General features: G+C 39.7%; 1 protein-coding gene across 1 annotated transcript in view; it reads right to left on the reverse strand.

Moving 5' to 3' along the window:
- The window catches only part of LOC119884991 (pleckstrin homology domain-containing family M member 3-like), a gene marked incomplete at its 5' end in the record, with an annotated part of 29486 nt that extends 5306 nt beyond the window's left edge, over positions 1-24180 (reverse strand). The window contains 6 exon segments of the mRNA XM_038695250.1: positions 5699-5762; positions 12485-12678; positions 13595-13740; positions 23071-23417; positions 23419-24115; positions 24118-24180. Coding sequence (XP_038551178.1) covers positions 5699-5762; positions 12485-12678; positions 13595-13740; positions 23071-23417; positions 23419-24115; positions 24118-24180 — 1511 coding nt within the window.
- Positions 24181-25282: the final 1102 nt, after the last annotated feature.

A 25282-nucleotide genomic window follows, 5' to 3' on the forward strand; every position in this document is an offset into this window, starting at 1 on the left:
AACAGCAAGATAAACTCCCCCAGTGTTATTGAGAAATTAAGTTTAAACTATGTTTATGTAATTAAACTTACAGGGATTACCACTATGCTTAAGATGTCCAGATCTGACACAGTTTGTATTTGAATTTATTTCAGGATAACCCCTTGAAATGTATCATCTCATTTTCAAGGGGGTCCTGCAGCATATATGTATATACAGACACAAAAGTTAACCACACAGCACATATACAAAAAAATAAACACAATACAAAACAGGCATATATACAAAACAATAACTCGCTCACTTGCCCTCACCTTATACTGAAATGCTCTCCTACCAGCTACAGAGAATAACCTTGGTACCGTAAAAAATGTTGGACATCGGAGGTCTAAGTGAGTATGTCGAGCAATAAGGTATTAAGTGCTGTTTAAGGTATGCAGGACAACTGGAATAAACACATTAATGATAAACAGAATCCAGTGGTAATCCCTTTGTGGTTTAGGTTGCAACCAGTTTTGTGAGTCATACATAAGACAATGATGAGTTTTAAATGGACAGTTCAATATAAATCTGCAAAGGGAATTGAATACAACATTAAGGGGTCTGAGATTGGACTCAAAGGTATTAGTATAAACTCTGTCTGCATAATCAATGATTGGTATTACCAGTTGAGAAAAAAAAATTCTGACTTGAGTTGAAAAACAATTGGTTGATCTGTACAGAGTGTTAAGACATCCATATACAGTACTTTCCTAATGATATTCAGGCATGTGATTGGCAAAGGGCAAAAAAGCAGGAAAATATACTGAGACCACCCGACACCCTGATTAAACTGGCGGTGGCTCTAACATGGAAGGTAAAGCAGGACCCATGACAATAACTTATTTAATGGATGTGTTGCAGTGGGAATCAAAGACAAGGGTCTAATCCACTGCGCCATCGCAACCTCTCCATAATAATTACTATTTTGTATTTATTTTTACCAAACTTCAACAGCTAAATGTGCAACATGAAACATGAAATAATTGAGTCTATAACTAAATAATGTAACTACTAACTTTCAAATTAGTTCAGTTGAAGTTAATAGATGATTTTTAATGAATAAGAGACAGCAGCAAAGGTTGTTGCCTATTTAAGACCTGGTGGCCTGACTGTTAAAGAAACACTTACATTCTTCAGGAAACTCAAACAGCTGATCAGTCTCTATCTGTTGATAAACTGTAGGAAAAAGTTTGACATTTCAACTCTGGCAGCAGGCGGGCGTGTACGTGAGACGAGAACAACTGCGACAGTTTAACGGGATCACGCCAGTCACACAGAAGCCGATGCCACGGTTACCTCGCGGAGCGCTTGTTTGCTTGTCTGTTGATGAGGAGCGCGGAGTGACCATGTGAAAAGGCCTTATATAGCCTAAACCCTGTCACAACCATTCACAAGAAAAACCTTTAACACGACTTAAAAAGCAACCACTCACACAGCAAAGTGTATAGGCTACATAAGTGATCAATAGACAACAAAGTCAAAGTAAACATTAGACATCTAACAAGCTCAAAACATTCCCAATTTATCTGATCCTTATTGTCAACTCAGTGTTGGGCAAGTTACTCAGAAATAATATAACTACTAGTTACTTAGCATAGGCTATAGACCTACTCCTTAAAAAAGTAATATAAGCTACTCTACTTATGCCCACTGCTGGGTGATAGCCTATTATAACGCCACTCTCTCCCGATGAGTCCAAGCATCACTGGCAGCAGCGGCAGGAGTTTCTCTTTGAGTTTCACGTTGCTGTGTTGCTTTAGCTGATGCTTCAATTAGCCTAAGTATAAAAGTAGAACTGTTGGCGGTTGAAAACGTTTTGCTGGTCGCACAAAGTTTACAACCGAAGACAATGTTCTCAGCATCTTAGACTGTGACACAGTAATGGCAATATTGTTACTTACAGCTGTCGAAAATACCTCTCTCTCCCTGTTCTCCAGTTGTCCTTTAGCTTCTTTGCTAACAGCTGACTTTAACAACATGTGGTCCAGTCCCGCTGAGCTGCAGCGCGGTCGCGTATTCACGTCAGGGATGGCGCGTTCAGTAGCGCAGCGTTACTTGGATTAGTAACTGTAATAAAACAACTGTTTTGGAAATAGTAATCCGTTACATTAGTCTTTACTGGGAAAAGTAATTTTGCAGTAGGCCTATTACTGCCCAACATACACTGATACACATACATACCACTGATGCGCAAGAGCACACCTGTGGTACACACTGCGCAGGTGTGGAATTGGCAGCTGAGCGTAAACGAACATCCTTGATACTTAGAAAGGAAGAAAACTTTACACACGTCAACCTAGATCCTTTCCATTTCACTCGGCCAGGTCCTGTACCCCCACCCCCCCATTTTTTTTATTACAGATCTGCATGATTACAGATCTGTATGAAAATCACATCCTTGGATATTGTCAATGTGTATCTTAAAGGTAAGGTTGGAGTCGAGCCAGAGGCCCAAATATTTAAATTCCTCCACATTCTGCATAAGGGACCCATCTAAAAACTTTATTTCAAAACAAGAAGCACAAGGGCGATTTTGTATTGTGGAAAACACCATGCATCAGGATTTCTTCATGTTCAACACAAGTTTATTAATGAACAGCGGCTGTTATACTTTATCAAAGTCAGATTGAAGAGTTCTTTGAACTTGCAGCAAATCCCGGTCAGAAGTATAGATGACAGTGTCATCTGCATAAAGCTCTAATTCACAATGAGAACAAACTTGTGCCAGGTCATTGATAAAGATCGAGAAAAGGGGCCTAAAGTTGAGCCTTGAGGAACACCTTTATCAACAATTAAATAATCTCACTGGAATCCTTGGTAAACAACACACTTTTATGCAAATAGGAGTTAAACCAGAGCACAGCATGTTTATTCAAACCAACAGAGTAAAGCTTATCCAGTAGAAGGTAATGGTCAACCATATCAAAGGCCTTTGAGAGATCAATGAAAGCAGCACCAATTAAATGACCATTATCAAAACCCGAGAAGACATAATTTGTAAATTTTAAGAGAGCAGTTGAAGTAGAAAAATTTAATCTAAAGTCAGACTGATGTGGAGATAAAATGTTATAATTATTAATGTACTCAGTTGATTAAAAATTAATTTCTCAAATATTTTAGCAACTGCACAAATGATAGAAATCGGCCGATAATTATTCACATTCGATTGGTCTCCACCTTTGAAAAGAGGTGTCACTCTTGCAGCTTTCCAAATTTGTGTCAGTACAGGTAGTTAATGATAGATTAAAAAGATCTGCAAGAGGAAACATCAATATGTGAGCTGCAATTTAAATAAACTTAGCCTCCAGATCATCTGGTCATGCGCTGCACTTTAATTTAAGGTCATGTAATACATTAAAGACATCAGTAGGCATGATCTTTTAAATGAAAAAGAACCAACAGGCAGGGAAGAATTAGAAGACCATGCCAAACCATCAGACCAAACAGATTTTGAACTACCTAAAGACGAAAAATGATGATTAAAAGCATGAGCTATATGCAAAGGATCACATAAAATGTCATTATCCTTGCAAATTTGTTTCACAGAAGTTTTTTTATTTTTGTTAAGAATGTTATTTAAGTGATTCCAGAAGTGCCTAGGGTTGTTGAAATCACGAGAGAAACGGTCTCTATAGTAATTAGATTTGGCATTCCTAGTTTTACATTTATTCCTTAACTGTCTATATATGTCCCATCAGATTCATCTTTTGAGAAGCGAAACTTAACCCAAGCTTTATCCCTTTGTTTAATTAGTTGAAGTAATTCAGGGGTTATACATGGTAAAAGCCTACCTTTGACTTTAATGGTTCTCACAGGAGCATGTTTATCAATTACGGTTTTCAGTGTGGAAGAAGTTCCTTGCCTCTTCCACAAGTGGAATTAGTTGAAGCCCATCCCATCTAATATCTAATACGTAGATCACGTATGTAATAATCAACATTAATATTTTACATTGCCTTATTTCCCGCGACCCTGTACGCAGGATAAGCAGTTGACAATGGATGGACATTGACTTATTGAGATGTATTTGTAGGGGGAACTCTGTATTTTAATTTTCTATTTCTTAGTGACCAATTATAGAATGTAGGGCTGGGCGATATGGCCTAAAAATAAAATCTCCGATTTTATTTACTTTAATTCAATTTACGATTTTTTCCGATTTCCCCCCCTACTTAAGGAAAGCAATAAGGTTTGTTGGTCAGTGCGGCTTTGTTCATCGCGGAGAGACTGGCATTTTTCATATTCGGCTGGATGTCTCTGTTTCAGGTGTTGGAATAGGTTTGTGGTGCTGCTGCCTTTCACTGCGATAGGCTTTAGGCAAATGTTGCAGCGTGGTGTCTGTTGTTCCACATCTGTCGCAGCAAACCCATACCAGTTCCAAACAACAGATGACTTTATTCCTTTCTTGGGAACAAACTTCCCGCTCTCACCGGTAGCCATTTTGTCGCTTGCTGTTGCTGTTTAGTGTATGATGTTGTCGCTATGGGAAACGAACACTACGGAAACCCCGGGGAGCCAAAAATGTGCTATTACACAAAAACTCGATTTACTTATTTTTTAAATCGCCCGCAACAAAAAATTCGAATTAATTCATTCAATCGATTTTTCGCCCAGGCCTAATAGAATGGTCACTAAAGCAGTCTGATAAAACACCCGATTTGACAGTCCTATCCAGATTGGAAACAAGGATCCAGTCAAGCAAGGTAGAAGAAAGGCCATCAACTCTCGTAGGTTCTTTAATTAACTGAGTAAGGCTTACACTGCCTAAAAGATTTCTATCACCTGAGGAAGACCGATCCAACCAGTTATTATTAAAGTCACCGAGTATGATCAGTTCATTGTGTCTGTCAAGAGAATTAATAGTAGCCAAGATACCATTTAACGAATCAATGGAAGCAGACGGAGGTCTATAAATATTTCCGATAGTAAGCCGTTTGTTTTCATAAAAGATGATATTAGTAAAAAGACACTCAAAGTTAGTAGGCGCAACATTAGGAGAGACACACACTCAGAGACCAGATTTGTATCAACATAAGCAGCCACACCTCCTCCTCTTGATGTCCCATCAGCTCTATATAAAACATAATTATCAATTCCCACCTCATCATAAGTGATTTTGTTATGAAGCCAAGATTCAGAAATGGTGATTTTATTAGGTTTATGTAAAGCTGTCCATACCCTGACAAGATCGATTTTAGTAGCAAGGCTCCTGTTGAGATGAATGACTTTTAATCCTTTAATTGAATCAATAACTCACAAATAAGTAGGCATATAACAGATAATAGGGTATAAGGAGCAGGTGGCGATAACAACATTGTTAACAAAATATTTAAAATTTTAGTGTCACAAATGCACTGAATGTTTTCCACAACACCAGACATGTTTCATTTTTTAAGATGTGGACAGCAATTTGGAGATCTGGAACTAAGCTACTCCCAGCATACATTGAAATTGAACTAAACTTAAATCTTTTGTTGTAAATTAAACTTTAAAACTTAATCTAAACTAGTCCTTATCATAAAAAACAGGCACTTTGAAGAAGTGAGCATCAGACTGGTCTAAGGACTAAGAATGATTAATGCATTTGTTTCAGTTTTAGTTAATGTTTCAGACATGTGAACGGCATCAAAATAACTATATACATACAAGTGTGTGTGTGTGTGTGTGACACACGTACCTGCTGCAGGTCAGCCATGGAGTATAGGTGGATGTGCTGTAACAGGTATTCCCTGGGGAAGATCCTGTAAAAAGACACACGGGTTTAAATGCATCATTCTCTGTGAAGCAGGTCAGCACATCTTCCTGTCAAAAATTCTGTCAAAATAATAACCACAATCTCCAGCGTGCTCAAGGTAGAATGTATTATATTTTTATTGTCATTGTTTCCACATGCAATACACAGAATAAAGAGGAACTAAACTATGATACTTCAGTCTTAAAATGTACATATTAAAGAATAAGATAAGCTTTATTGTCCCACCAAGGCAAAACATTTCTATTTGAAAAGAGTACATACAAGTACAATTTCACATACAGTATAAGGATGTGCATTGTTTTCATTATGTAGAATGAACTGTATGGTATTTTGATTGGACACATTCTTCACAAAAAACACAGACCACTTTTAAACACTGTTTAGGGAGCCTGGGATGGCCACTAGGAACATAAACGGCATCCTGCTTTTAATGTTGTGACTAAACTGATGTAAAGTTAATTAACTTCAGGAAGCTAATGAAGTACATTAGCTAGCTGATCCAGGTGACTGACTGTCTCTGTAAATCTGATTACAGGATATATACTGTACACATTGTAAAACCGCTTGAGGCAATTTTGTGATATTGGTCTATATAAATAAAACTGACTTGACTAAAGCACAAAGTTAAGGCAAGCTCAAGCTTAAATTTGCAGTCGATTTTGAACCTGACCACATACTGTACTGTAAATATGAGCAGTACACTGATGTAATGTTTAACCACTGTCCTTTCAGCCTATGGTGCTAAACAAAGTAATACTATTAATCTAGAGTCAATAGCTTTATATTGTCTAACATTAAGTGGAAACACAGGAGAGCTCTGGTGAGTGTGTGTGTGATGATTGTTCCATGTTTTTATATCTCGGTGGGGATTTAATCTGAATCCACATTAACTGATGCAACGTCACCGTGGGGAAATGCATTATGTCAATGAGATGTCCCAATGAGGATAGAGGAACAAACGTGTGTGTGTGTGTGTGTGTGTGTGTGTGTGTGTGTGTGTGTGTGTGTGTGTGTGTGTGTGTGTGTGATTGTGTGTGTGTGTGTGTGTTATGAGGCCTCCTCTCAGACTACTATGATGGATGGCACCATGTTAAATCCTGTCTAAGCTGTGATGAGTGTCACCAAAACACAAGTATGTGTGAGTGTATTCAAATGTGTGTGCGCATGTAATCTAGACACCTCATGCTGATAGGCACCACTGATAAACTACTCTGTTTGGTACGTTACCAATGGTTACCACATCAGCATTCATAAGACTACACACACACACTAATCAAATATGCACTGGCTCCTTGTTAATTGTGTAGACATGTCCAGATGAACACATCCTTAAAGTGTGTGTTGTTGTTGTTAAAAGTAGTTGAGAACCAACACATTTTAGGATTAGATTACAAACAGAAGATACAGATCCATGCATGACAATATTTGTACAAGACCTGATAGTATTTAATTCCATATTTCATTTCACCATCCTCAGTGCTCTATCCAGTCCAGCAGACACACCTATCATTAATTAAAATCCTGTCATCACTTAGTGATTGTGATCGTGTACGGAAGGAGCGTCTGACCTGAATAAGTGTGTGTGAACCAGCAGGTGTAGGAAGTCCTGCAAATATTTGTGTGTTTGTGTGTGCATACATGTGTGCAGGGAGTGGATAAACTAAACATATTACAATCTAATGCAAACCAAAACCAAATCTTTGTCAAACTTACACCTCTCAACTTGTGTTGACAGTGTCAAAGATGTCGATGCTGTAAATTTCAACCCTCATTTATACACATGCGCCGGACAAGGACCAAATCTGTGACCAGGAAAGACTAAGAGCTAAGCATTTGCAACTGCTCTTACCACTACATGTATTTCTACTAGTACCTACTAACTCCTACAGCTGCAACTTGTTATTCCACTACCCCAGCCATCTAGTACAACTTCACATTCACCTAATAAACACACCTTAAATACCAGGAATCACTTTGTAAACATCCTTGCAAAGACTATATGGACCTATAAACACCACAGAAACCAATGTGTACAGCACACACCCTGACTGACCCTAACAACCACAATTACAGGCTTTGGCCAATTGTCAATTCAATTGAGAATTGACAATGTATTGAATCAATCGGCAATGACTGTCGAGCTGCCCATTAAAGTTTAGTTCCAGAAAAACACTGCCATGATTAATTCTAGCGTGTGTAAATATCCATATGCAAATAATCCATTATTTGTTTCTTGAATGGGTTTTATTTTAATTAATTCTGTCTGTAGCAAGCCATGCATTTACATTTCAATGCATCTTCCAACTAGCAGCGCTATAGCTGCACAATTTACCAGATCAGGCAGAACAGATTATGCTAAGACTAGGGGTGTGACAATAAATCGATACGGCAATATATCATTGTACATTTTTCCATGATACTGTATTGATATTCCAGCCCATCATCGATACCTAATATTAATTTAAACAATAGCGCTTCAACGGTTAGCTCAATGCTAACATATAATAGGAACCTCCATAATCGTGCTAACTTCTCTGTCTTGATCTACTACTCTACTGCTTCACAGACCAGCTACAGCAACCCCAAAGGGTCAAAACTCAAACCCAATATTCCCAGTGGCCTAAAAATACAGCTATCAGTAGGAAGAGAAAGGGCAGCACAATGATGTATCACTGAACAGTTAATTATTATTAACAATTAATATAATGTGATGTACAGATTAGACTTAGGTGGTACACAGCAATTTGTATTTGCAGTAAAAATTCAGTGAATGTGCATTTTATTTGCCTTTTCTAAACAAATGTTCTGACAATACTTTTTCATAGTTGCTCTGTAGTTTTATTTACAGACTGTGCAGAATTATGCTGTTTTCTAACAGTTTGGAATTGCAGCAAATAAATAGTAAACTTTTTCAAGGGCATTTTGTATTAATAGTTAGACAGATATCGTGATGTATCACTTTAGGATTGTCAAGTGATATATTGATTATCGCAGAATTACTGTATCGTGATATTATCGTTATCGTGAGCCATGTTTCGTATATCGTATCGTGAGGTACCCTGCGATTCCCACCCCTAGCTAAGACAAAGCTCAGAAGTGCAATAAAAGCTTGTCTCCCTCCCAAGTAGCAACTTCCGGGTCTGAAAAGTGAAACCAACTTGGAAATGCCTTTCACTTGCATTCTTTCAAATGGCTGGCAGGAGGCGACTCCACTGTTTGCTAAAAGAAGTGAGATTGCATTGGAGTCTATGACAAAATGACCCTTTATTACTTCAGTAAACACTTTCCCAATGACTTTCTGGCCTCAGTCACTAGTTTCTTTTTCTTCAATATAGCATGATGTTCATTTTGTAAATTATGATCCCATTTAGAGGAAAATAGACAATAATGCAGGGTATGCTTTAGGGCATAGCTAGCTTGTGACTGTCAAGTCTCTATCACAGCAACCTGTCAATTACAATAGAGGCGAATTGTATCCACTGCACTGTGTACATTTAACTAGCTCTGAACTTGGTTTTGGGTGCTGTCAGTGTTTTTGTCTAAGAACTTTGATCCTTTCACAGAGTGTTTTTAGTTCATGAAAGTTAATTGTAGCGTTTCGGTCGCATAAAAATGTCTTGTTCAGAATTTGTTTGTACAAAAAGACACTCTAAGGAGTCTTGCTGTTCATTGTTTCCATTAAGTATGTTTTGTTTTAAGCTTGTTTTTTGCCAGCCAAAATTAGCATCCCAATTTATATAACTGTTAACATGAGCTACAGATACACCTTGCTAACCAAGCTAGCTAGGTAGCTCCACCTACTCATCCAAATATGGTCACTTCTGGTTCCACAAAACCAATGAGGCGACAGCCAAAATGCCAAACTCAAGACTTCAAAACGCTAGTCCATAAACCAATAGGTGACGTTGATTACACCCACTTCTTTTCCGTGTTGTTCTTGTATGCTAATAACAACATACACGTGTAGCAAGTGTGTGGTTGGGTACAAGTGAGAGAGAGCAAATAGCAAGAGGAAAAGGCTACCAGTAAGTTGTCAATCTGTAAATGTACAGCATAGGTTATAGTGTGTCAGTTACAGCAAGAAAGGTCTTGTCTCTTGTTTCCCAACTGCTACAAAAGTAAATGGGTTTGGCCCTGAAGCCTCTTATAACAACCCCACCTACATTTTAAGAGTACTGTCCGTGTACGTACCATTTGAATGAAATTCTTGAGCTTTTACTAAGAAATGAACATCCGGACACAATTACCCGAGAGATTTATTTACGGAGATCAATTCACACCTCGACTGAACAACAAAATTAAAAAATAACAGTGTATACCCTGCATGAGGGTGCATGTTAAGCAGGTCAAAGATGCCTTTGCAACATGCTGTAACCCTCTGACAGTGAGAACTGCTGCACAGGGCCAAAAATAAAGTGCTCTCTAACTTGTGCTTCATGTGGTTGTGATCACTCAATTGTATATCCGTGGCTCTGTGCTTGTATGCAACAGACATCTCTCTTCAGATCCCTCCCTGAAGTAGACTGATGAAGAGGGGAAGGTTTTAGCGCCATGGCCCTCATCAATCCTGCAGTGTTTGGAAGTGGCGGGGCACTAGCCGGCACTAGCTAATGGGACAGAAGTAAACACAGAACGCCATGATGCTGCTCGTCTCTGTGCTGCAACAGGGTATGACTAATTTGGATTCTTTAAGGCTGATAAATTTGGTTTGAAGCTACTTTGCAAGCCCGAGGTGAAAAACATTTAAATAATGGGAGACTAAAAGTCTTTATGAAGATCAAAAATAACGACATATTTCACAGTTTAAGCATCTTATGTTGATATTCATGGACAACCGCTGTGCTTAATTCTGTTCATTTTCCAAACTTTAATTTTCTATAAATATAAAACCATGGCTCATGTCCAAATCAGCAGTACACTTCTACATTTACCTTTATCATTCATTGCCATTTCACTTTAAGACTGTGTAGCATTTTTGACACCTTCTACTGTCAACTGTTTAATAGTTGACACCATGTTGAGTGACAGGAAACATGGGGAGAGTTAGAGGGGACTGACAGATTTTATGATACGTGGCCTGAATCATACTATACACACACACACACACACACACACTTGCCTTGTTCTGCTTACTGCATCACAAACAATTTGTATTTTTTGCTGTTACCAGGCTAATGCTACATGGCCAACGTCTGACATCTGTGGCCTTTGACACTTTGTCTTTTGTTATTAATGTACATTCTGCTTCTGTCAAATTAGTAAAATCATAACATCTTCACTTGTCATAACTTTGAAGTATATTAATACACACAAATTACAAATGCTAAAAAATGTATGATGCAATTTAAAGAAGAATAAAATATAGGCCTGATAGCAAATGTTTCTTATTTAGCTCACAATTAAAAGTCAAATATAACATTTTGGTTTTCCAGTGACTCGCATTTACTGAAATTAAAGATTTGTGCTGCTGAGGTGGATGATTCGCCCTTAGACATGGCAGTTGGATTAGAGTGTATTAGTGACCTGGACAAGGAGCATCCATCAGCTCACAGACAAGGCTTTCAGTGTGGGACCCCACTCAGATAAACAGTCACCCTCTATCCCCCCAACCTTCACACACATGAACATATATACAGCCACACATCCTTTATGTGTATGCAACATATATACACACACACACACACAGAATGCATGCAGATAAAAGTTAAGGCAATATACATGCATGCACTCAGACATACTCATGTAAACACACACATATGAGAGATGTTAAAAGTCTGTGTCTGGTCACCAATAGTGGAATATAACACATGTTTTAGTGCACCTGTCAGTGTAACTCTGCTAATGTTAAAAATAAATTAGATGTGCTCCATACCTCTGTTTACCATCGGAGGAGCCACAAACACCTATTATTTTGCCTGTTAATGTCATTTCAACCAAAATTTTGTTTACTCCTGCTTTTACCTAACCATGCAAATAGTTTTGTTATGCTTCTGTTTGTATGATTTGAGAACTGACCCTTTAAACTTGCAGTTGTACAGGACCAAACTCTTGCCAACTGGTCATAAGAGAGCACTACATAACTGCAATTGATACCGCAAATGTCCTTTAATGACACAAAAGAGGATTATTAATCCAGTAATTTTGTCTAATTATAATAAAATCTCCAGTGTTCAGCTGCAGAATAGCTTTTAAGTAGTAAAGATGCAACCATGCCACACTCAGTATTTATTAGATTTTACTGATGACATTTAAGGCTGTGTACAGGTGAATAAATTTCACAATGTATGTGTAAAATGCCTTAATATTGCCCAAACATGTGCTTCCTATTTGTTATACTGGATATATACACAGCACATAAAGTGTATGTATCACTATGGGTGTTTAACCTTACATAACCTTTAACCATACCTGGTGGTCAGAATCATTCAAGGGGTTGCTGTAAAAATGTTTTTGTTTTTTTCAAACTTTATATTGTGAATTACTGGGAAATTGATGCTTGTGGACCACTTAACATGAATCAAAAACAACTATTCACAATCCTTAGACATCTGTAATGTATGATGATGAGTAGATGTTGCTTCATTTTAAAAGGTCACAAGCCAAAGAAGGTTGGGAAACAGTGCTCTAAATTAAGAATCACTTTGCAAATTTCTTTTGGAAAGTGCAACAAAAAATACCCCAACACGACAGACATCGCCACCAACATACCTTCGTCTGAGGTCTTCAGCAACAGTTGCTCGGCAGCTGAACAGGTAGGCCCGCAGTGACTGGAGCTGCTGACGGAGACGCAGCACAATGCTGAGAGGCTCACAGTGCTCATACAGACAAGGGTTGAGCTGCTGGACGTCCAGCAGAGGCTCCTCATACACAAACTCAAGGAACTCCTTGGCCTGTTTGGACACCTTGAGGAACACATCAGAGTTTACATCAGGATCACTGCAACAACAGAGAGTAGGGATAATACCCACCAAGTTGTACGTTCCATGAAGGGATGATGCAGGGCTAAAACCTGACATTTCTTTAACAAATAAAGATACAACGTATTGAGATTTAGAGGTGCTGGTAGGCTGATTTCTTTTACATTTGGACAGAGCCAAGCTAGCTGTTTCCAATGGTTTCCAGTCCTTGTGCTAAGCTAAACTAACATCTCCTGGTTTCATATTTAGCTGACAGACATGAAAGTGGTGTCAATTTTCTCAATTAAACTCTTGACAAGAAATTTCCCAAAATGTGGAACTGAATTTCCTCTCATCTGCACCAATCAGCACAAAAGTCAAGAAAAATTACACTTGATTTCAGTGCAAGGCGGTTGCGTTGTTGCATGTTGTTTCAGGTACCAGTAAAAAATGAAATACAATTCAAGAAGATCCTCCTAATACTACGTTGAAATACGACATTCGCGTTACATAAATTACCAGAAATGTGTGCTTGTATGCATTTGAATGGCCACTGCAGTGCCTTGCCAGATGACGTTGCGTTGCATAGTGGGAAAAGTTGAGCCAGGTTTAAAAAAGTGAATGCTGCCTTAGAATATTCCTTGATGATTTGTGTGAGTGAAACCATTTGACTTTTATCGTAAAACGCATTTATTCGAAGAAAATAAGTGTGGTCCAGATTGACCAGAATTCCTTGTAAAAGGGGACAAATTAACGTCCGGAAAAACTCTTACGCTTACTGGAAAATAGAACAATAGTTCCCTAATGTTTATCCATATCCTAATATTTATACACATTACAAGATCCTGCACACTTTCAATGCTGGTGCAGTGAGATCGTTGAGTTGGTGGGTATTTGCATATCATTGTGTGTGTTTTCCCACCTTGTGCTTGCTGGTGTCCCAGTTGTGCAGCAAGCGTGCCGGGATGAGGAAGGAGTTGTCCTGATGGCAGCTCTGGCAGTAGTACCAGCCGCTGTAGTAGCAGACCTTTGCCTTGCCTCTGGAAAGACCGATTGGACGTTGACAACCTGTGGAGAAAGTCTTTGGGTAAGTACTTGTGTCTTAACATCTTATTAATAAACTCATTTATGATACAATGTGATACTCTAGGGTGTCTGAATGTTTCCGTATTTATGAGGAAATAACCTCTTTTAAGAAAGTGTCAATTGTGGGACTCCAACCAACACAACAATCTTCTATCTTAATGTGGAACAAGAATGTATCACATCCCCGCATGTCATAAAATGATGGCTTTAATAATAATATCCATATGTGTTGCTCTATGTGTGCATTTATGAGATCTAATTAGCCCTAAGGTGTTGCACAAGTCAGCTTTGGTGTTAAAAGTCTGCTGGAGAGGTGAGGAAGTGCCAAGATCAGGAGAACAAAGGTTATAGAGCCTATAACTTGGTGTTAATGTGTGTCAGTTTATTGCCTCCCACTAAATACCACACTAATCCAGCCGTGTCTACCTGTAGATAATAAACAAAATAGTCTAGGTTTAAAAGGAACTCCGACCCCAATAAGGTAATATGTTGTATCATGACCCGTATGAACAAGACAACTAAACAAAAAATCACCACAAATGACAGTGATACTGAACAGCAGTGTGTTGAAAACATCATTCAGTCTGTGCTATGTTGGGAGCTTTCAATGTGGGGGCTTTTCTAGAATAAATCACGGAATTTGCTTTAAACAGTGTGCTCTTAATACTCTTCTTTAAAAAGATTACAGATGCTCATCCCTTTCAACTTTTACCATTTCCTCACATTAAAAAAGTATGACAAAAAAGTAAGTAATGACAAGCAGAAAACCTTTTGGAAAGTTTCTCAACTTGGGCAGAACTTCCTACATACAGGTTACTCTAACCATTTGATTGTTTGAGTTTGCTGAACACTACATAAACTGTCTGGCAGTCTTAGGCACAAGCCTCAGACTTCCACGCACATTAAATGTTCCGCCTTGTTCATGCAATATGAGGTCTAATTCCAGACTTTTCCTTCTGGTGTCTTCTGTGAGCCAAGTGCAATTTAGTAGAGTGTGAACTCAGGGGTTATCAAGTCTCCTTGATCAATTTTAACAAAGTCACACAACTTCACAGGTGCATCTAGAGTTAAGTGCAGGTTCTCTGGCTTTAGGTTATGAAAGGCTAACACTTCCACTTCCTCATGTTCATTTAAGTTAGATTCCCATTTATTGGGTGCAATGTGTTATTATAATATACTAAAATATGCTAGAGGGGACCAGAAATACAGCTAAGTAAGTAAAAGAAACTAATGTATCACCAAAACTGACAGAAACCCTCTTTATGTGTACAAAAAGTGCAAAACTCTAAACGTGTTCCAGGACAGACAGTCTGAAAGTGTATCTTCACCATTTAAACAACTATTATAACTGTTGGCTTTTCTGTTGTTGACCGTTGGGCCGCCTTTAGAAACAGCTATAACCAGCTATTTGTTACTTACTCACCAATTTCAGTAACTAAAAGACATTTGGTGAGCAAAACTATATTTAAAGCATCTGCAAGCTGTGTTTTTGTAGTTAAAGTTCTGGTTAAATGATCCATCTGTATATCTCAGGTCTCTGTCCACAAAACTAAATGTGGTGTTCTTGAGGAGTAAGTGCTTAAATATGTTATGTTTGATGACAATGACCGGTATCATGATGAGCAATCTCAACATGGTGTGTGGCAATTACATTACTTTAGTTATTTTTGGGGGGAAATCCTACCTAATTTTGTTGAGCCCACTCCAGTCCTCAAAGTCATGAAACCACATGTATGTCCAAAATTGCACGCAGTATTTTAGAATTCTGTTTCCATCTTTTTGTTTGGTGCATCTTCTAATATTACTATCACTGTTTGTTTGCCAAAATCTACCTGCCCAACTCATTTGAAGTAATCCCATCTGAAGATAACAGTCTTGGTTCTTCCAGTAGTCACAACAGCAGACTTCAATAGGCACTTGTTTTGTAGACCTAAAGACCATCAGATCCTCAGCTCTATTCAGCCTGATAGCTGCCCTCCTGCCTGCTTTGTCTTCTTGACTCTTTAAAGTTCATTCCTCACCAAAACACCTGAAACTGATCTATGATCTCACATACACACACAGTCACAAACAGCTGAGCACCACAGTAATGCAACAGGTGTCCCTTATCCACACAATCCAGGAGGACATGAGGCCTGAAGGAAAACAGCAAATGAAGAGAGGTAGAGAAGAAAAGAAACAGAAGATCGTTATCTAGAGCTTGGAAAACATAGGCATGGAACGCTGCAGAAACTGAAAGAAAAGAAGAACGACAGAGGAAGAGAGACGTGTGTCGGCCTGTTTGTCAGTGGTGCTTTAACACCAGAACCAGCACAGACTGAATAAGGGGAAATACAAAAAAAAAGACAGATGGAGTAAATGGCTATTGAGAGATGAGAGGAAAGAAGGAAGTGCATGAGAGAGAAGAGTGAGATCAAACAAGGACAGATGAAGACAGACAATAAAGAGAAATTACGCCAGCTACTTTTCTATAATAGACAAGAATCTGACATCTGAAAAAGACAAGACTTTGGTCTAAACAGCGCTGAGAGATGAATTCCTGTTTTATCTGATCAAAAAAAAAAAAAGATGGTGGGGCACCAGTCAGACACACAGACAACATTATGGACTTACCCTGCAGTGTAACCAACAATCACTGTAACTGTCAATTAACCTGTTGATTTACTTTTAGATTATTGATAAATCCTTTGGCAAGTAATATGTCAGGTGATGTCAAAAACAGTGACTGGTTTATTACAACTTGGGTCATTTTTTTGTCGTTTTGCCGATCCATTGTATTGATACTGATAATGTACAGTGCTGAACAAAGAATCGGCTGTATCGGTATATATTTATGATGAGCTCAGCAGATATCAGTAATTGTTTTTAATGTCGATCAACAGGTAACATTGTAGTACAGAAATGCCAAAGATAAGTTTCAGGTCATTTTAAAACAGTCACATTTTTATCACGTTGGTTATCCACTAGTGAGGGAAGTGGCAAGTTTATTTTTCAATTGTAAAATAACCAGCTTGTGTTAAAACTGGATCACCGGCCTTTGCACTTACACATGGTATTAATAATCTTTATCCACATTTTTCCCTAAATTGTCATCCAGGCTCATTTTGCAAAATAGGTCGGCGGGGCTGACAGACTTGTCAATAAACAAGGTGCGTCTCAGGCCAAGGGAAGCTACTGTGTGCAGGATACACTTGAAGAGCTGCTACAGTACGTATGGCGGGGGTTGTGAGTGACAGATGGAGACTTTTCATTAGCCTTGCTAACGAGGCTAATGTTACTTACGATGGAGAAGCTTTGCAGCACTCCTGTTAACTGAGCAACCCTTGTCTTGCACATCACATTGGTCCCTGAAGAATCTTGCGAAGCTTTGCTGCTGTATGGGCTCTACTTTCGTTTTCTTTGCAGAAGACAGGGATGTCTGGAGCTTTCTCTAATTTTCTTGATATTTTTTTTGTGAGAAAAAACGTGGCTAAACTGTACAAACTCCATTTATAACTGTCAAACATCACAGTGTAAGTCAGACCACCTCCAGATGTGGTCTGTCTCTTTCAATCACTTTCTGATTGAAATATCTTCTGCCACTGTCACTTTATTGAAGAGCTGTAATCTATAAATGATCCCTACTTTCCAAAGTTTAAACAACAGATATTGGTTTATCCTTTGGTTGATGTTAGTGCTTGTGCATAAGATGGGGGAAAAAAGAAGACAACTAAGCCTTATCTTTTTTAAAGACCCATGCTCGAATACATGTGTTTAACTCATATTTAGGCTAATTACAGCAGTGAGCTCATGCTGTTGTTGGGGTGGATGCTCTTTCAAAAAAACCACAGTCCTCTGGTTGTGAGCCAGCAGGCAGAGGGGATGGTCAACAGTCAGAGAAACATTGTGTCACTTCGAGGAAAGAGCTGACCACCAGGCCAACTTTCTGGCCAACTGTGGCCTCGATTTTGGTCTGCTGTTGTTGGGACCAGAGGAACAAAGACACATACGTATGTAGCCTGAAAACATTTGCAACCTAAATAACAACCTTAAACTTTAACCTCAAATTCTATATCATAAGGAAAAGAAGAGAACACACCCACACACACTGAGGTAAATGTGCATCTACCAAAGTCTGTAATGTGCTCTAAACAGTAAACCAGTAAACGAGCACTAAAGCCTCAGCAGATAATGCACGTGGGATTACGGAAGAAGGGAAAGGATAAAATAACACCAAGCACATAAACTGACCAAAACCTCAACAAGCAGCACAACATCCTCAAAACAGAGATAACCCTGCAGGAATTCTCACCAATGAACAGAGAGAATTTTAAGTAGACTGAAACAAGAAGAACAGATTGCAATGTTATATAAATAAAAAATAAACGCATTCAGTTATACAGTACACATTGGTTTTGCTCCTGGATATAACATAGTATGTTGTGCTTTACTAGCAAATAAATGAGTTGGTAAATAAAGTATGTACTGTAAGAGAGTACCTATACATATAAGTTTATAAGTAAATTATATACACACACACACACACACACACACACACACACACACACACACACACACATATACACACCTTTCTATGTCCACTTTATTAGGTACACCCGTACAGTCTAATGCGATACAACTGTTCTACCATAAAGTCGACTTCTCTGATGTTCAAGTTTTTTGGCACCGTCACAGAGGTGCTAATTGGATTATACTTTATGTTTATTATTGAGGTCATAGTTAGTGGTGGTGTTGTGGTTTAGAGGTAGAGCCGGTCACCCACTAATCGGACGATCCCAGCTTTCCCCAGCCCTCACGTCGAAGTGTCCTCGGGCAAGATACTGAAGGATGTGCCATCGGTGTGAGAGTGTGTGTGAATGGAGTGAATGTGACATGTAGTGTAAGTAAGTCCACTTACCAGTTGTACTGGAGTGCATTATATTAAGCATGTTTCTATTTTTCTCCTTGCAACCTCAAGGCAAAATTCCACCTCATATAAATAAACATATAATTGCATTTACACATATTTATAAGAATAGTAAGTAACTATTAATACTTTCTGCTGCTAACTACTTCCTCCACTATCACCACAGAGTAACAACTGCTTTCTCTACTTGTCTCTGATCTTTTATGGGTCTTTCTGGGACGAAGAGAAAGAGGGACAGAGGGAAAGATGAATGGGAATTCAAACGTAGCTCAAAGGTCTACCGATTGTACCGCAGCTCTCTGTAGTGAGAGAGGGTCACTTTGACCCGCCCACGGTGAGTGTACGCTGGAGAGAGAGTGACAGAGAGACATGGAGATACACAAAGTGAAAGAGAGATGACATCAGAGCAAAAAGGGGCTAACGCTTTTATCTGCCCGCCGCTGGTTTTAAACCACCACACCTCTGAGAGGACGCTGGTGTGTGAGTGTGTGTGTGTATGTACATGTGTGTGAATTAAAACTGAAAAAAATGAGAAAAGCTTCAGCTTTGATGTGTCTCATTCACACCACCCAAACACTCAAATAAAAATGTGCACAAATGGTAAGTGTAAGACAGTGAGTGTGATTGTGTGTGTGTTTGTGTGCGTTAGTTAGAGAGAGAAAGACAGAGAGAGAGACTGTATCTTTTGATGTGAGCCCACCTCCGACTTCCTCTATTCCCTCATATCTACTGATTCCCACTTCACCCAAAGCACCGCTCACCCACCCCACCCCCGTCCATCAGATTCACATGGTGTGTCGGGGGCCTGAGAACGTGCTCCAGTGCAATGACAGGGGTCACCAAACCTGAGGACACACTCTGCACAATGTGTGTGATGAGGGGTGATGGGGAGTCCAGGTCTTCAAACAAACACTAACCGTTTCCTTCAAAAGGAATCAAAAACTAAGCAATTCCCATGTGTAATTAGTTGAATACATTTTACATTTTGATGTTAAATAACCAATCACTTGAAATGTATGGATGGAAGCATGCATATGCAAAGGGATGACTTGAAACAAGTTCAAAGAGAAACCAGTGGAAACTAAAATAACTCCCAGTCACTTACATCAAGAGATTTTGTTCACATTATTTGCTTCATATATGAATAATCACATATGCTTTTAGGTGAACAACAGAAGGTGAATGGTTTTGATGAATTATGGGGTTTTGAGTGTTTAAAGTTGATATCCAGGTCTAAAAGTCTGACAGTTTGTGTCAGTGTTCCTTTTTTCTTCCTTCAACACCTAAATGTTGAACTTTGAAAAATCCAATTCTGCAAATATTCATCCCTAATTAGACTACAACAGCCAAAGTAACAAGTCTAGATTGAGTTACTACTGATAGTAGTAACACTATGATAAGTTAAAGAATTAGACTGGCATTATTGTGTTTATTCTTATTCACTAACAAAGTCCCATGAAGAGAGCCCATTGATTCAAAACTCATCAATATAATTATTAAAAAAGCTAAGATTCACTAATAATCATCATAAAATAAAAATGTAATGCAACAAACTGTATCACAACATTGAGGGGTTATTTCTGTCATTGATTATTTTATATTAATAGAATAATGAGTTCCCAGAGCTCAAGCTGATGTCCGACCAACAGCCCTAAACACAAAGATATTCAATTTACTATTATATCAGAGAGAGGAAAGCAGCAACTCTTCACATCTTAGAAGCTGGAGTCAGGAAAAGTTTGACACTTTGATTGATACATAAACAATTCACTGAATAAACATTTCAGCAATGACTAGCGTATATATCTTTCAAACCTCTCCCTCCCTTTCTCTTAAACAGTTCTTTCTCTGACAGTCTGACAGATTGACAGGAACAGGTATAGATGTCTATTTGTTTAGCACAGAAAAATTGGACCTCATCTAAATAAAAAGGAGTTGGCACACTACCAGAGGTGAGGCCCAGGGTAGAAGAGAATAGAAACCAGTAAAGAGGGAGATAGGCTATGCTGTGTCCAGTTCAACTTAAAGCTGGTGAGCTTGAATTTTAAAGACAAATTTCCCAAATGAAATTAAAAGTAGAATCCTATAAAAACACAAGACCTTAACAATAACTCGTGGACTTAAATGCAATTTTAAAGCCTCAAATTGAAACGGTGTAAAAGGCTGTTTTCAGGACCTGCAAAGGAACACTGCAGGAGACTAAGAAGGGATACAGTCAAATAAAGGAGGGGGGTGGACAGAGGGAGAAATGGAGACAAAGAGGGGAAAGGCTGTGAGTGTGAATGAACTGGTGAAAGGAAAAAAAAAAAAGGGAAGAAAAGGAGGGAAATAAATGGACTGAGCGAGCAGAGGTGTGCTCTGTATAAAAAATGGACGTATCCAGCTGTCCCTCCCATCCAGCTCTACCCAGAAACCCTTCAATCAAACAACTACGATCAAGCCTGACCACTGTAGCATCCCAGGCCGCTTTCATTCGTTCTCATTTATTCATTCATTCATCCATTTTTCCTCTCCTCCGGTGCTTTAAGCCTACCAATTATCATCAGTTGCCCCTAGACGGCCTCTGTCCTTGTTCCCGTTTCAGCTGGCCTTTCAAACAGCCCTGCATTAATAAGCCAGTTGTTACAAATAAAAAGGGAGGTGAGCGGTGATTATTCAAAGCCCTCCTAAGAGAGAGGGAGGAAGCCCACGTTTCACACCCAGGGAGAGTAAAAGCACCGCCTGCCATTTATGTCCAAGAGGCTGGTATGGAGACGAACAGGAGTAATAATTTAGGAGGAGAGAGGCAGTATTGGTTCAGGATAGGGAAAAGAGTAAAGACTAAATTCTGAAAAAACACCCAAAACTGCAGATTGATAGGAAAAGGTATAGATGAATTTGAAGAGACAACATTCTACGCATTTCTGTTAAAGATAAAAACAATAAAACCACTTGAAATGCTTTATTGGGTTCATATCAAATAAGGACATGACACATGTTTTCCTTCTCATTCATTGACTGTGAGGTTTTGACATTGTGTGTCCAGCAGTTAATTAAAAAAAAAATCTGCACATTCACAGAATTCATAGATTCTGGATTTTTCAATGAGCAGACTCATTTAAAAAATGTTTACCAAGGTAGAAAACACAAGTATATTTTCATGTCTTCTCTGTCAAAAAATGTCTGAAGGGGATCTTTGAGGGGATGTTTATCATACATTGTCAGAGAAAACACAAATATTCTACTGAGACATTCAACATTTCACTTTAATATAACATGGCTGCGAAGCAATTTTAAAACTATTTGTGGGCAGTGGCATGATGACAAAATCCAGGTTTGAAATGTTCTTTGGCACACGTTGTGAATAAAATAGTAATTTACATTAATTTTGTGTGCTAAAAGTATGGTATTAAGAAGGGTTACAATTATTTTGCAATTGCGATATGATTTGCCACAAAATGGAGAGAACAATCATTTTTACATACTTATTCTCATTTTCACTGAAAAACATATTTAAATGATTATGGTGTGAATTTCGCAAAGATCTGCACCAACAAAGATGTATTCTTCAGTATGTAGAACATGATGTGTAGGCCAGGACATCTGTGCAGCATTACGATATTTTCATACACATTTTGCCTTTAACAAATATTGTAGCTCCTGCAATTTGAAAATTGCTGTAGGCCCTTTTGTAATTTTAATAAGATATCGATTAATTGTTCAGCACTAGTGTGAAGATTAGTAGGCTTTATATTATAGTATAAACAATAGTGTGGATCTGGAACACAGCTTCAGAAAGATATTATCCAATTTTACTTTCTCATATTTTCCTCAATAATTCTGCCCTGAATTGACACTTTTGTTCTATTTTTTGGGAATATGTTAAGAATGCTTACCAACAGTCAAACACGACTCGAACCAGGGACACTGCGGTTCATGGTTGGCATCTAAACCCCTAAGCTACGGGGATGCCCCACATGATCTTTTTCTTAAATTTTTTTTGGGGGAGGGTTTACTGGAAAATGTCTATTAGCAAGTGAAATCAAAACAGGGTCTAGTCTTATTTCATGGCAATGGCGGTAAGCAGTCGCACTTTCTTGAGGGGACCATGGAAGAGGACCATGTTTCAGAACAGCAGGATTTGAAGGTATAACTGACCTCTGTTTCAGACTCAAACAATGTGTGTGTGATAATGTATCTGTATACCCTTAACACACTGTCTTGGGAGGCAGTTAGGTGAGGAGTCTTGAGATTGAGGATGCCATGTTGAAATGTCTACCCCTCGGTGGGTAAATTTGTGTTGAAAGGAAAATAGAGAAAAACACGGCTAATATTTAATGATCTCACTGCCATGTAATCTTCTTATACAACAGTGTGTGTCTGTGTGTGTGTATGTGTGTGTGTGTATGTGTGTGTAGGTCATTTACCTGCACACCTGAAGCTCTGAGCAGTGAGCCCCTTCTCCACAGCCAAGCAGGTGAGTATACTGAGGAAACTGGTGGTGACTGACTGCCGCTTGGCTCTCTGAGCCTCCCGCTGTCTCCTATCCCTGGTTGGTTTTGATCTCAGCAGCACTCCCTGGAGGCCTGGAGCGCCTTCTCCTGACTCCCCCCCTTCTTCTTGGGCAGGCCTCTGCGCTCTGGCCGCCTCCCGCAGGGCCTCCACCCACTCCTGGGCTTTGAGCTGATCATCCGCCCTAAGTCTGACTACCACTTTGGGGAAAACGACCTGGAAGCAGTCCCCTCTATCTGTCCACGGCTCTCCGTTCTCTGGCCTGATCGTGCTGAACTGCCAAGCAGGAAGCCAGGGAGTACTGGAGGACAGGCTGAGACACAGACCCACGGCCCTCAGTAGGGAAGGCCCGGAGAGCAGATCTGGTCAAGACGAAGGTAAAGGCCCGCCAGTTGTTCTGATCCATCAGCTGGTGGAGCAGACCTGCTCTGAGGATGTCCTGGCAGCGTTGGGTGAACAGAGGCAGGGTGGTGGGTCTGCTCAGGACGCCAGAACTAGGCTGGAGAGAGAGTGACGCCTCTGCTGAGGTGGGAGTGTCGCTGTCACCATCAGGCCTGGTGTCGAGCCCTGATGGAGAGGGCGACGAGGAGGGTGACATGGGTGCAGGAAACTTGACGACCTGTTGCTTTTCCACTCCGGTCTTACGCTGGTGGTTCTCCTGCCTCACATTTCTGGCCGCCTGCACCTTCTCCCACATCAGCCGCCTCCACTCCATGGCCTCCCATTGGTTGGCTGCCCTCAGCTGAAGACGCGTGCTGTTGAAGAACAAAGCCTGGAGCGTGCGTTGATCGACGGGCTGGGTGATCTGGCCTGGCTGGCTGCTGGGTGCCGGGGAGATGACGCTCTGGCAGTGTGACAGAGAGTAGGCGGTGCCCAGCTGGCGGTTGGCGCTGCTGTCCAGAGTGTACAGCCGGAGCTCACAGGGTGTCAGCTCAACGTGGCAGGGTGTCCATCGGCCCCGGGCCCCTCACGCTGCTCCATCGCACCCTGCTTCACCACGCTGCTGCTACTGCTGCTTTTATCAACTAGACAAAGAGGGACAACAGGGAGAAATGAGACACAGATGGATAAGGATAACCACATTTGAGAGAAGAGCAGGGCAGATCTTCTGACAATAACACGTATCTCCTGGCCTTTTCTTGACAAAGAAATATAATAACAAATCAAAAATCAAAACAATTTTCAACTTGCAGGGTCATTGTTATTTCTTTTATCCACATTGTTAATGGAGCTTGTTAAAAGGCCAGTTAAGAAATACAATTTGACAGCATAGGAGACGCCCTTCCTTATATTCTAAGATAACGGCCGAGTGAGTTCTGTCAGGAGTGGTAGGGAAATGTACTTCAAATTTTACAGATCTGTTGTGTTATTATGGCTTCGCCGCCAGCTTTGCACCTCTCCTCACTGCCGCAGGCAACTAAAAGCTATGCCAACCCGGGGTTAGAGGCCCCAGAGTAACTTCAAAACTGGTTAGGATCACATTGGCCAGAAAAGGCTCTCAAACCACTCCTGCACCATACTCCACGTCCAAGCCATTGATCCGTACATTTTAAATAATCATCGCTTAGCCAGTAAATTGCTGCTTCTCTGGAACCTTAACCTAGATGGGCCAGTTTCCTGCACAAGGTAGCTTTTCGCAGGCTTGCAGCTCTGACATTGAAGTTGGTGTTTTGGTAAGAGATAGCCGGCTGAAGGCAGAGGCAACGCCTCTTTCTATTTTGGCCTTTCTGCTCAGGTTTGCTTTACCCTAAATAATGGCTTTCCTCTCTCTGTCTCCTCTTGTGATTATGTGTGCGTTTTCTCCTTGAATAATGAGGGTTCAGAGACTCAGGTAGACAACAGGCGTGACCTCTACTAGGACACAAAACTGGTCCAGCCTATATTATGAGAAACAAAACATTTGTGACAAATGCCAGCCAACAGTAAATCTATCCTAAAATGTTTAATACAAAATATCACAGGGATTGCAACAAGGTTCTTAAATAAATAGGAAGTGCTCCAGATACAATAGTGCAGCCACACCAAAATTTGGTATGACATCTTGCTGTCCTGGTTTTGTCTGATATATAATATTCCTATTTATGTGTAAAATCCCCAACAAAGGAAAACTTCACCTATGCAATACCA

The sequence above is a fragment of the Micropterus salmoides genome, unplaced genomic scaffold (genome assembly GCF_014851395.1).
Source record: "Micropterus salmoides isolate LMB-PRFRI ecotype aquatic unplaced genomic scaffold, ASM1485139v1 Ms_hic_scaffold_3829, whole genome shotgun sequence".
Taxonomy (NCBI): Eukaryota; Metazoa; Chordata; class Actinopteri; order Centrarchiformes; family Centrarchidae; genus Micropterus; species Micropterus salmoides.